This window comes from Mustela nivalis (genome assembly GCF_964662115.1).
Source record: "Mustela nivalis genome assembly, chromosome: 3".
Classification (NCBI taxonomy): Eukaryota; Metazoa; Chordata; class Mammalia; order Carnivora; family Mustelidae; genus Mustela; species Mustela nivalis.
Window position 1 is genome coordinate 45,252,863 of NC_139022.1, and position 12,439 is coordinate 45,265,301.

General features: G+C 48.9%; 1 protein-coding gene across 5 annotated transcripts in view; it reads right to left on the bottom strand.

Moving 5' to 3' along the window:
• ZNF608 (zinc finger protein 608) overlaps positions 1-12,439 on the bottom strand; it is a gene marked incomplete at its 3' end in the record, with an annotated part of 113,224 nt that overhangs the window by 7,161 nt on the left and 93,624 nt on the right. For all 5 annotated transcript variants that reach the window (XM_082724896.1, XM_082724898.1, XM_082724895.1 and 2 more), the window contains 2 exons: positions 4,192-4,279; positions 1,206-3,666 (listed from right to left, as the gene is read on the bottom strand). In XM_082724896.1, coding sequence (XP_082581022.1) covers positions 1,206-3,666; positions 4,192-4,279 — 2,549 coding nt within the window. The remainder of the gene's footprint in view (positions 1-1,205; positions 3,667-4,191; positions 4,280-12,439) is intronic.

Here is a 12,439-nt window from a genome sequence, read left to right on the forward strand (position 1 = left end):
ATCATCTTCTTATCAATTAACATCATTTAGTGGGGGAAACTCTTGGTTTCCTAACATATTTTCTTCACCTATAGCAGCTGAGGCTTAGTATACAGGCTCCCATCTCCTGTGCAGATATCTTACTCAAAACACAAAACTTCAAATTAATAGTATGCATTACAGTTTTTCTATTAGAAAACAAAGGCACCTCTAAACCCCTTCAAAACCGTATGGCTCTAATGTAGCCTTGTGAAGCCAGAACCTGGTTCAGGCCTCCAGAAGTGGGGAAGGGAGGACTGCAAAAGGCCTCTGTGACTTCCATCCCATTCAGGACAAAAACCCACTGGGAATTTAGGTCCCCAAAGAACAATCGGCCTTGGGCCTCAGTCTCAACTTCTAGAGTGAGTGAGCATGAAGACAGGGTTCTGTTGGTCTGATTCCCCAGGGACAAGAAGTGTGGGAGTGGAGAGGGGGACAGGACACTGGGAAACCCCAGAGTTAACTCTCAGAGGTCCACAGTGAGGATGCACATGCCATGACAGAAAGTGTCGGCATGTGTGTGATTTCGTGGTGGCTGGTTTTCAGGTGCCTACCTGTGGAACCTCAGACTGGCTGACTAGGGGTTCCCAGGAGAACTGCGGGAGGCCCACACACCCAGATACTCCCCATCCCTTCATCTCACAGGCTATGGACATTGAGCCCTGAGCCCCGCTTTGGGACAGGCATCTCGGACACCATGTGAAAGACATCTGGGCCCCAAGTGTTATGAAAGAGACGAGTGGGAAATGTGGATTGAAGGGGCCCAGCCTTAATATTCCTTGAAGGTGCCAGGAGAAATTTGGAAATATGACAGAGAACACTGAGAACACTGTAGAGACCAGACTCAGGATCTCAGCGGCCATGTGGTAGTACTCCCTCACTCTGGACTCAGTAAGAAATCAGGGGACCTTGTACAGTGAGTGAACGGCAGGGAACACCAGTCTGCAGAGCGCTGGTCTGAAGTTCCTTTCACTACACAACACAAGGCAATTGTGGGCAACGCAACGCTTGCAAGGTAGGCAGTAACTCCCGAGGGAACCTTTTCAAGTATTTTTCAGGAGGAGAGGGACCAACCCTAATGAACCCTTGGCTTATTTCCTTTGAAGACGTCTAACCAGATCAAGCCCAGACACGTCCAAGTCTCAGACTCGCTCTCTCCCTGTGGGGGCCACGCTCCACAATCTTACTTGTTTAAATCTCGAGGTTGGGTCTACACCTGTCTGCTTCATAGAGTCCATGACAGATTTCATTTCTACAGCCTCCTTAATAAGCTGGTGGTTTTCCATCTGCTTAGCTTTGAAGCTGTCGGCCTGAAGGTGCTGCTGGTGACCGGGGAGAAGCTGTGATTTACCTGTCTCCTCAGTTTTATTAGGCACTGGCGGCCCTAGTTTAGAATGGGTTTTGTTAGGCTCCGGGGTAGAGGGAGCTTTTGAGATTGTGGCAGACGGCAGGATTTTCTGTTTACTGTCCTCCTTGCCCAGCTCTTTCAAGGGGAGCTCATTTTTCCTGTCGCAATCTCCTCGGCCAGCTTGGGCCATTTTCTGCTCTGCCAGCCTCTGGTCCTCATAGTACTTCTCGTACTGCTGCCTGTAGGCAGGGCTGGTGGCCATCAGGGACTTCTGGTCCATATAGAGCCCATAGGCATACTGGCCATAGTAAAGGGACTGCGCTAGGGCTGGGTGTCTCTGTGTGATCACCGACTGGTGCTGGGGCTGTAAGGGTGCTGAGGTATGGTCCATCTTCTTGGCATCAAGCTGCTCTGCCTTGTCTTTCTTTTCTGCGTCCTCCTCGGACTCCTTCTTGATCTTCATGGCCTGCGCGCTCCCGCCGTTCCCAACGGCTGGGGCTCCAACCTGCCCGGGGTGCATGTAACTTGGAGAATAGTAAGGGTCATAGCCATGGTAGTAGGGAGAATGGGACTCTTTCATCTGAGATGATTGTGCTGTAGCCGAAGGATGCCCTTTGACAACACCCTCCTTACTGGAAATGATGTCTGATGGGGAACTGGCCTTGGACCGCATGCCCTCCGACCGGCTGTCGGAACCACCGTCGTCCGCAGCATCAGAAATGTCCGAATAGGCAGGGCTGCTGGTCTTGGCCGCCGACGTCTCTGTGCCGTTTTGGGTGAGCACGTGCAGTGGGGCCATGGGAGCCTGGCCGTTCACCAAAGTGCTGCATTCCATCCTTGAGGCACTGCCTATGGACGGGCTGGGGGCGTTGTCCGTGAAAGTGTAAACCTTATCCGCCTCCGCTTTGATGCTGGCCATCCGGCTCTCCTGAGACTCCGACAGTCCGTTGGCCAGCCCTTCACTCTTGCTGAGGTGGTCCTTTAAAAAATGCCCAGATAAATCTTTCCCCGCCCCTTTGGCGTCCTCGAGTTTGCCCAGCTTGGCATCCAGCTTGGGGCTCCCCGACTCCTTCCCTTCTTTGTCCTTAAGCTTCCGCTTCTCCTTCTTCTTTTTGTCTTTGAGGGACACGAGAGCTGGGTTCACGGTGATGGGCTCCCCCATAATCGTGGGCTTTGGCTGAATGGGTTTCAACGGAGGACTCTTTGGTGTGGCCTGCACGACAGTCGTGGTGAGGGAGGGCAGTCCGGGGATGGTCCCCGTGGTGGTGCTCGTAAAGGCTGCAGTGGGTATGGCGATGAGCTGTGGGGGCGCGGGCGCGGGCGCAGGGGCAGGGGCGATGGGCCGGGCGGTTTTAAGTTTGGAGAGATTTTTGTCCATTTTGCAGTTGTTGGCTTTCTTGCCCTTTTCCTTGTCTCCCGCAGTCTTCTTATCGATCAAGCCTTCCGCTTCCAGTTTGGGCATCTCCGCGGCCAAGCTGCCATCTGCCGCCGAGCAACTGTCCAGGGCGGCCGTCATGTTGGAGATCACCGGGAGGTTGTTCAGCTCACTGTGAAGGCCCTTCTTTTTGCCAGAGTTCTTGCCCGCTTTAGAGCCAATGACAGAACCCGGACCGTTGCTCATCAGCTCTCTCTTTCCCTTGGGGGTGCCAGGGGGGTGCCCGGAGCCCGGTGAGGCGGGCGCCTTCACCTGCTCGTAAGCCGAGAGGCTCGCGCTGGGCTCACTGCACTCGAGCGCCACGTGACTCAAGGCCTCCTCGCAGTCCGAGATCTTGTCCTCGCTGTCGGGCTCGAACTCCAGCTTGTTCTCCGGGTCTAAGTGTGCGTGAGCCTGGTGGTACCTCAGGCCATTAATGTGCTTGTACTTTTTGTTGCAGTTAGGGTGGGGGCAGTCGATTAACACCGGAGACGAGCAGCCTTGGTCCAAAAAAGTAGTCTCTGGTTTCCCTTGAGGAGTGGTTGGAGTGCTTCTGGAATTCGTGCGGACACGCTTCCCGGGCTTGTTGTCCTCAGAGCTGGAGTTCAGGTCCAGCTCCATTGGGGGCTTGTTTTTCCTTTTGTTGGTGGAGGAGGGGCTGGCTTTGATGTCCTCCGCGGCGCAATTTGGGGGTGTCCTTCGCCCGCTGGCATTGAGGCTGCCTCGTCTCCCCTTCCCATTGGCCCCCCCTCTGTTCTTGTTCTGCAACCCTCTGGACTCCGTGAAGCTGGCCTCTGAGCCCGGAGCCGCTGCGGCAGACCTGGCTCTCTTCCCTCGGCCCCGGCCGCCTCTCATCTCCAGGTCGCTGGTCGGGGACTCACAGAACCTAGGGAAGCAAGCAACAGAGGTCAAAATGAGCACTCCCAGAAGAGCCAGGTGAAAACACGAGGCACACAATGCAGGCAAGAGCAGCCAACAGCCCCCCAGCCCGAGGGCTGGGCCCAGAGAAGGAAAACACACCCTAGCCTTCCGCTGAGAATTTCACTCCCTGCAAAAGAACCAGCTAGGGAGGATGTATGTTCTTTAGAACACCAAAGAAAAACGACTGGGATATCTAGCTTCAAATCCAGTTCCAATTCCCATTTTAAGTAGAGAAGGAAACAAAGGAGAGAGGGAGCAGGGGGGCAGGGAGGAGAGTTCTCCGTGACTGAAAAGAAATCCCGCATCTGCATTTCACCGTGTGCAATCCTGAACTGCTCCCTTCTCTTTTGCCTGGTTTCAATTACGGGCAGACTTGTATGCATTATTAATCTATCTCTCGGGTTTCTTTGCAAAGAGAGGGTGGGGGAAGGTGAGGGGAAGAGGAAGGAGGAGAGAAAACAGAGCCTGAAATAAAAGGCCCCGTGCATACCTGGGAGGGGCCCAGTCGTGCTTGGTGCAGTCCAGCAGGGTCCCTACGTAAGTTTTGTTCCTCCACGTGACATTGACCACTAGAACACCTGCAGGAACGGGCAATGAAGGAGGACCACGGTTAGCATGGATTCCTCTATTTCCAGATGATGATGATGATGGTGGTGATGAGATGATTTTACCAGCAAAGTTCTATTCTCATCCGCTTTCAAAAGCTGTGGTTTGCATTCTTCCTCTTTCTGGTTTCAGTGACCTCAAGTGGAAACCCACAGGAAACTGTGTGTGTGTGTGCATGTTTGTGTGTACGTGCGTGCGTATATTTGTGTGTGTGTGTGTGTGTGCGTGTGTGTGTGATCATGCCCATGCAGTACAAAAGGGTAATACCGTGTGTGAGAGTGTAATCAAGATACTGCTGACAGAAGGAAATGGTTTTTGCCATGTCCTGCTGTAAAACACCAACACTCACCTCTTAATTTTTCTATTATTACACATAATTGCTTTCGTTTGGCAAGCGGCCAACAAAAACTAAGCACCAGTTACCAGTGCTTAAACCAGAAGGTGACTGAAAGGCATCGGCTTTATTTCCAATTCAACAGTATAGAATCGTGGTGATTTTGTATTTAGAAAAAGATTATAGGGGTGCACAAAAATAGGTGTTGAGGGGGAGAGTAGGGGGGGCCACAGAGTCCAGAGAGCAGACAATCTGCTATGATTTCTCTCTTTCCTACTCCTCCCCTCTCTGGCTCTGTGAGACAAGCATCAGCCAGGGTATGGTATCTGTTTCACTGTTCGGTCTTGTTTCATATTAAGGACTCCGAAAATAGCCCTCTTAAGAAAATAAATGTGCACAATAGGTTTGCTCTTGGGGTTATCTTTAGAATCAACTTTAGAAAGCATTTGCCACAGAGGATTAGAAGAAAAATCTCAAAACCAACACACTTGTTTCCTGCAAGCCATTCTGCTTTTCCCAACTGCTTTGCAGGCAGACAATTTAATTTAGCACTGCATCTGTGAATTACTAAACTTAAGTGCACTTAGTATACCAAATGTCACAGGAAAACAAAATAGAACATCCTCTTTATTTCTCTAGAGGACAAGCGCCGTATATATTTTTTTTAATCACTCGTTAAAAACGTACAATAAAAGGGCCTAATCTTGAGACATACCTAAAATACTAGGGTAAATAAATGAAACGCTTAAGTGAGGCTTTGTTGTGTTTTCTGTACCTACAATCCATTCTATCTTGGAAGCACCAAGGGACAGTCCTCAAGGTCTGCTTCTAGTTGGTTTGCTCCCTCGCTCACTGCCATTTTGAATTGTATAGAAAGCCTGTATTGCACTCCTTTACAGTACGGGACAACTCACAAGGTAAGACTAATTTCCTTGGGAACATTTTCACAGCAGGTAAAAATATTTGAATGGTTGGAACTCAGTAGTGGGGAAGGAAGGATTTCTTTCAAAAGTCTCCGAAAGAGATTTAAAAAATGCTTTCCCATATGGTCTCTGTTGCTATTAGGTGACAGCTGAATTTACTCACTGTAGCGATGGGGGGAGGTGGGAGGGGGACAGGAATGAAGCAAAGCAAGCATTTCCTCAAATCACGGTTGATTCCATTCTAATTCCCTGGGGAAATTTTTTTTTTTTTTAACCACTGAATATAAAAATTCATACTGAGATGAGAATCAATGGTAATTAGGCATTTGGTCAAAATTTGCACAAGACAGAACAATTGGAGGAAAGGATTCTTTATGAGCACATCCCTCCAGGAAAAGGGAGGGCGGTGGGAGGGGAGGCGAAGGGGAAGACGGAGCTGGTTTTCTCATCATGTGCTCTCTGGGGCCCTGTGTGTGGTGTCAAAGACCTTTGCAGCTGCTTAAAATTCTTTAGCATGTCAGCTATATTTACAGTGCAGGAATATATCTGTATTGCCAGAAGGTTACCGCATTTTAGCTTTAGACGCACTAGGCTGAATCACTGCGTTCCAGAGTCCCTGATGTAGCACAAATGTATAATTAAAATTGCTTGAAAGGAAACATGAAAGAAACAACAAACCCTCCATTCTTGCAGTAATAAAATTAAAAACAGGAAAAGTCTGCACAGACACTTAACATTTGTCTGCAGTGAAAGGCTTTTGTTACTGCTTTTCCCCTAAGGGTTTCGCGTTTCCAGCAAACGCGGGCCGCGGATTGGCCGGCGCCTGCTGGGAACGCGCGCGTCTGATTGGCTGGGCCGAGGGCGGCCGCCCCGGAGCCGCGAGGCGGCGGCCGGGGATAAAGGCGCTGGGCGGAGGGCAGGGGCCGCGGCGGTGGCGCTCGGAGCGCGGAGCGAGTACGCGCGCCCGCGGCCCCCGGGACCCGGTCGGCGGTTCCCCAGCCGGGACCCGGGGGGCACCGTGGGGACCCCGAAGCGGCAGCCGAGGGGCTATCGTGGCCAGCTGCCGCTGAGGCTGAGCCCACACTGCGGCTTGCACAGCGTGAAACCATTCCCACGGCCGGAGGCTGTTTCTAGAAGCCACACCGGCACACCTCGTGGGGAAGCTGCTAGGACCGTCCTTATTACCGGCCGGCCCTGGGGGTGGGGAATCCCGGTCAAGCCCATTCTCCGCTTCAATAGGGCCTCCATGCGCCAGCCTGATTTTCCTGGAAGCCCTCGGTATCTGAAACGCTCAAAAACAAATGCTCTGCTCTCGGGGAGATTTTGAAGAGTCTCCATCAATCGGGGCTAATGAAATACGTGTGCCTGTGTCTGTTTTTCTTTCTGCCACAGAGGAGGTCTCTCTGCCTAGCATTCACGTGCGAGGGTACACACGCACCATGTTGATATGGCCAAACTGGAAAGAAGGCTTAAGGAATGCTTCTCGTATAAACTACAAAGTGTCCTGTTGCTTTGTAAGAAAGTCTGCGTGTAGACAACACCCCCCCCACCTCCATTGTGAGGGGCCAAGTGGGAAGGTGGTGTTTCAGCTCTCAGATGTGCAAATGGTTTGTCGGTTTCTTGCTGAAGTCTCCAACAGCTTGCGTACTTGGTAACCCGTGGGCATGTAAAGTGGGACTCTTCTTTCGAAATAACGAAAATGAAAATTAGTCTTTTTCAAGTTCTACTTCGAATTTCATAAATCTGGGCACAGCTGTATTTCTCATTTATCTTACATACACTGGAAATAAATATACATGTATGCCAAACAGAGCTGATATTTCTTTTAATGCACATTTACTCTTCCAAATGCCTTGCCTGTGACCCAGGTGCTGGGGACACACTACAACCAGCCTCTTTCATCTTCACATTCTCCAGTATCCTTTGAGGTTTACTGTCCTCCTCTCCTACCCAGGACAATGGTCTTTGTCCAAGTTCTAATAATGCCTGCCCCTCAATGTTTTATATCTGAGAAAGATCTGAAGCTCACGGCCAATGAAGTATGAATACAGCTAAAGACAGCAATGGATAGTTTGAGTGTGCTCACCGCACAGGGTTTTCATATTTTTTTAATGCTTTGTCTTGGATACTGATACAGAATCCAAGCTATGGCCCCATAAAGTATGTACTATCTACAGGACACTTAGAAGAACGTGCTCCGCCCTCTATAACCTAAGCCTGTGACCTCTGCAAGTCCAAAGAGCCCTGACGTCTCCTAAGAATTCCAGTCACAGGGTTCGAACTCTAATGTGCTCTTGTCAATACTTAGCAGTGAAGTGCTCCCAGAGAGATGATCAAGCCCGCAGACATCTCCAGGGTATACATTAGGTACTTATTTGGTGCTATGGAATCAGCCACGGTCTAGCCAGACCTCCATCCAAACTCTGTTCTGCAAGAGCTTACAAACTTACCATAAAACCAACACAGGCACACCCTGTCACCCAGAAAGGGAAGGAGAGCTTAGGGGTGACCTATACCTAGAGAACAGTTCCCTTAACCCATCACATTAAACTAGACCCTGGATAAGATGTTCCTAGGACTTACCCTGCCTACAGTCCCTGCTCAGAGGGTTGTCTTAGGCTACTAGGCTCCTAAAACAGTGATCCTAACTCTGGCCTCCTTGGATGGTTGCAACAAAGGGTGCCTAAGCTGAGGCAGCCAAACAGGGACTTATTTTGGGAAACGGAATTTGTCACAAGGAAAGGTGATAACATAAGTAGAAATCTCAAGGTCACAAGGTACTAGAGGCTGAGAGGTCGACAATGGGCCAGACCTATACAAGAGCTAGGATATGAAGCCAATGGGCAAAAGGCCCTCAGTACCAGTGTGTACGTGTCCCTTCTTCCTCCTCTTCATCAGTGACAAGGGCTCACCAAGCACCCAGGACTGCCCCATTATTCTCCAGCCATCTTGTTAAAAAGTCGTTCCTGGTTCTCAGTTTAAATCTGTCTTTGACTCCCTTGCTCCCAGAGGGACATTCTGATAACCAGCAGGGAAAGTCTACCCACTGTCCCGTGGACAGCCGTTCATCCAGGCAAGGGCAACAACCACTGCAACATTCTCACCTCCAGCTCACTTCCTTTTCCCCCCCTCCAGCCTAACGGAGTTTCTTCTGCAAGCACCATTTATATCACAGTTTTAATCCCTCTAAGACGTTCTAGTCCAAATCTCCAAGGAAAGCTCCTAATGAATTAGCACCAAAGAGGGACAAAGTCCAATGTTCCCTCTTCTCTGAATGTTCTCCACTCCCATGCTGACAGTGCACGCCACGGAAACACAGCCGCCCCCTCCCGAGGCCCCCACAGCACTTCCCTTCACAGCCCTCTGACCAACGGATGCTCCCCAGAATCCAGGCTTACCTCTGAGTCCCCAGCTAGACCCTTCTTAGCCTCCCGCCCAGGTCAATGCGCAGGTGTGTGGCTCACTCAGGTCTGTGACAGCCAAGTGAGAGACTGGACGTGCGCCACTTACAGGCCTGGCCCACACTATCCCTGGTGCATGTCCTTTTCACTTCTTCCTCTTTCTGGCTGGCTGGCAATGGAGACAGCAGTGACCTTGAAGGCCACTGGCGGATGGCAGGGTCTCCTTCATCTGGGACCCCTGAATGACCAGGGAAACCCAACAAAGGAATCCCAAACTCACTCCATCAGGGAAGCAGCAGATCAATTCCTCCCATGTTTGAACACTGCGGAGACTGTCTTAACTTAATACCCTGTCCCTCCCATGCTGCTAGTCCTTAGAGACAGAGGATGCCTCTCCCTCAACCAGAAAACAGAGGAGCAGCGCCTACACCTGCCCCACCGGCGATCACAGGGCCCGGCGCGCACACAGAGCCAGCGCACTCGACCCCTGGGAACTCTGACACGGTGACAGAAGGGAATCTAGATCTGAAGCCTTCTTCTCACCATTCTTTTTCAATAAGCATAATCTCCCAGAGCGCAGAGATGACAGAAATTCTCTGTGGAGAGACTGTACTCCAAAGATGTGATAAATATGGTGTATGAATTACTGCTTCTTCTATTTGTGAAGATATTTCCTCAAGAACTGGGCAATTGCCTGATTTCCCAGCGGATCTAACTCTGTTTGTATTACAGTTTAAAGAGTGTTCCAGAGTCTTTAAAGTGCCTCGTCTCTGGGACAGAAGTCTCTGCCAAGCGTTGCAAATGCTGAATTTGGAATCACATCGGTCTTTTTTTTTTTCCCCCTTTCTTTTTTGGACTCCTATTCAGACTACCACATCTGGATGGACTTGGCGTGCACTCAAGCAGAAAACAGAAACCTCACTCTAATAACACCAAAATGTAACCCTGTTGTGCCACAACCCCCCCCCTTTTTTTTGAAGTTTACACATTTCTTTCCTTTTATATATTTTTTCTAGTGGAATCATTTGTGACAATAAAAGGCCACAATATGCTGGTTTCATGTACCCAGGATGAAGTTCATACATTTAGAGTATCCTATTACTCTACATTTTTATACAATATGACCATTGTACAAGGTATGATTTATCATCACTCCTTCCTACTCCAACTCCCTCCCCTCCCACACCTTACTGTTGTGGTTTTGCTGTAACCAAGGCTAGGACTTGCTTAAAAAGGTTGAGCTTTGCATAGTACACTTATTCGATTTTCCTGGCTTTATAGCATCTAACCTTTGGAGAGATCTTTCTTTAAAGGACAAAGTTGGGTTTCTAACTCTTTGGGGCAAATGTTTCACTGACAACGAAGGCTGCCAATGAAATCCCCCACAGTCAGAATGCAGAGGGACTTGCCTATTTCCCTATGCCAAGTATCTCTGGAGCACGAGGATAAGAAACGTGTCATCACATGACCAGAAAATGCAGTATTTTTTTTTTTTTTTAAAGAGCTCTACTGCTGAGCTGAATGTTTGAAGAGTCACTTTAACCACATCCTGTAATCAAACCATCTGGAACACAGTGCTGCGATTAGTCACCCTGAACATTGGGCTTTATCTGAACAAATAGCGTACGGCAATGGAGCTTGGGAGATAGGGCAGCACTAACAAAGGGGAGTGTAATGAAACACTTTATGCCCTAGTGTGCCACCACCCCACTCATAAACCCCAGACACGCTCTGCTCTGGTGTTAATGTACTACTTTATGAAAGCACAGTGAGCTTAAAGATTAAAGGACTGACGGGCTAAAAATTGCTGGTTTGGATAGATGTTCCCTGTTGGCGGCTGGACGATGTTGGCACCGCTCGATCTACGTTAATTATAAGCTCTGAGACGACAATTCAGCATTTCTTTTAGGGTTCGCTGTTATTTTCAGGGCATCGGGAACAAGGTTCATTTATGGGAGGATCGTTAATGATTCTTGATTGGCCAGAAGTTCATCTGAACATCGAGATACTGCTTTTTGGTTCCTCCAAACCCTACCCATCAATCTCAAGGGAAAAAAAAAAATCCACAAGAAATCCAAGCAAATGGACTAAGCCAACACCAGAGAGCAAAAGGCAATGGCAGAATGATGTTCTAATCTCCATTTTAAAAGACGGTATTCTTCCTGGACTGAGCTTATCTCTTTCAAAAGTACATTTGATCACTGGGATACCATCTATGGAAATCTTATTTAAAAAAAAAAAAACAAAAACAAAAACTGAAAGGCTTTCTCCCCACCCCCAACTACCTTGAATAAGCTCTAAGGGGGGGGGGGGGAACCATAGCTAAAGAAACCTTGTTTCCCCATGGGCCTTACGGTTTAATACACAAAAGAACACACAGCTACTTCCATCACTGTCACCTCCCCCGCAGCCTTTGTTCTGAGGCCTGATGAGCTGTATTGATTTGGGAAAATCATTGAGCTTCTTGGAAAACTAGACTCTCGCTTATTCACTGCCATCTATTTCTTTCCCATGAAGACAGGTGGCCAATACGCAGTTGACTGGTCAGCTAAAAGAGGCTCTTGCTGCTTTTCTTCTCTTCGCTTCCCTAGTAACATTACCCTTTCCCACTTCTAGAAAACACAATGGCCTGTTAAAAAGTCTTGTGGGGAAGAAGAGGGAGCAGAAATCAGGCTTTTGTAAGGCACCTCCGGGAACACTCAGCTGCTGAACCGGACATCTGTATGGGAGCCTGCTTGGCGTCTCTGGCTGGTGACAGGATTTTCACTGACCAAGCGTTACCCTAGTGGAAGCGTTCGTGAAAACTTCGATAGCCTAAGACACAACTTTCAAAAATCAGATCCAAACAGATCACTAGAACTTAATGTTAATTTCAGAAAGAGATGCTTTCCTTTAAAAAAAAAAATCAGTACATAAGTTACAGTAAGTTTCATCATTATAAGACATCCTAAGTGTGTCATTACGGATATTTCAGGGAACAAAGAGCATAACGGGGAAAAAAAAATCATGGGGAGATCTTGACAAAGCAACTTTAAACATGACGAGAACAAAAACCACTTGATTTTAAGTAAGGCAGACATATGCACACTAAAGAAACATTATCTTTTTTTTTTTTTAAAGATTTTATTTATTTATTTGACAGAGAGAGAGATCACAAGAAGGCAGAGAGGCAGGCAGAGAGAGGGGAGGAAGCAGGCTCCCTGCTGAGCAGAAAGTCCGATGCGGGGCTCGATCCCAGGACCCTGAGATCATGACCTGAGCTGAAGGCAGCGGCTTAACCCACTGAGCCACCCAGGCGCCCAAGAAACATTATCCTTGATGGCTCAAGGCTACTCGTGAAACAAAGAGATAATGTAACCACCCATACCACAATACCGCTTAGGGGTCAGGAGGCCCCCCAACCTGGGGATAGACAAGAGGACAAGTTTCAGGGAATGCAGAGCAGGGGGAACCAACCCCCAAGCTTGCTCCGAC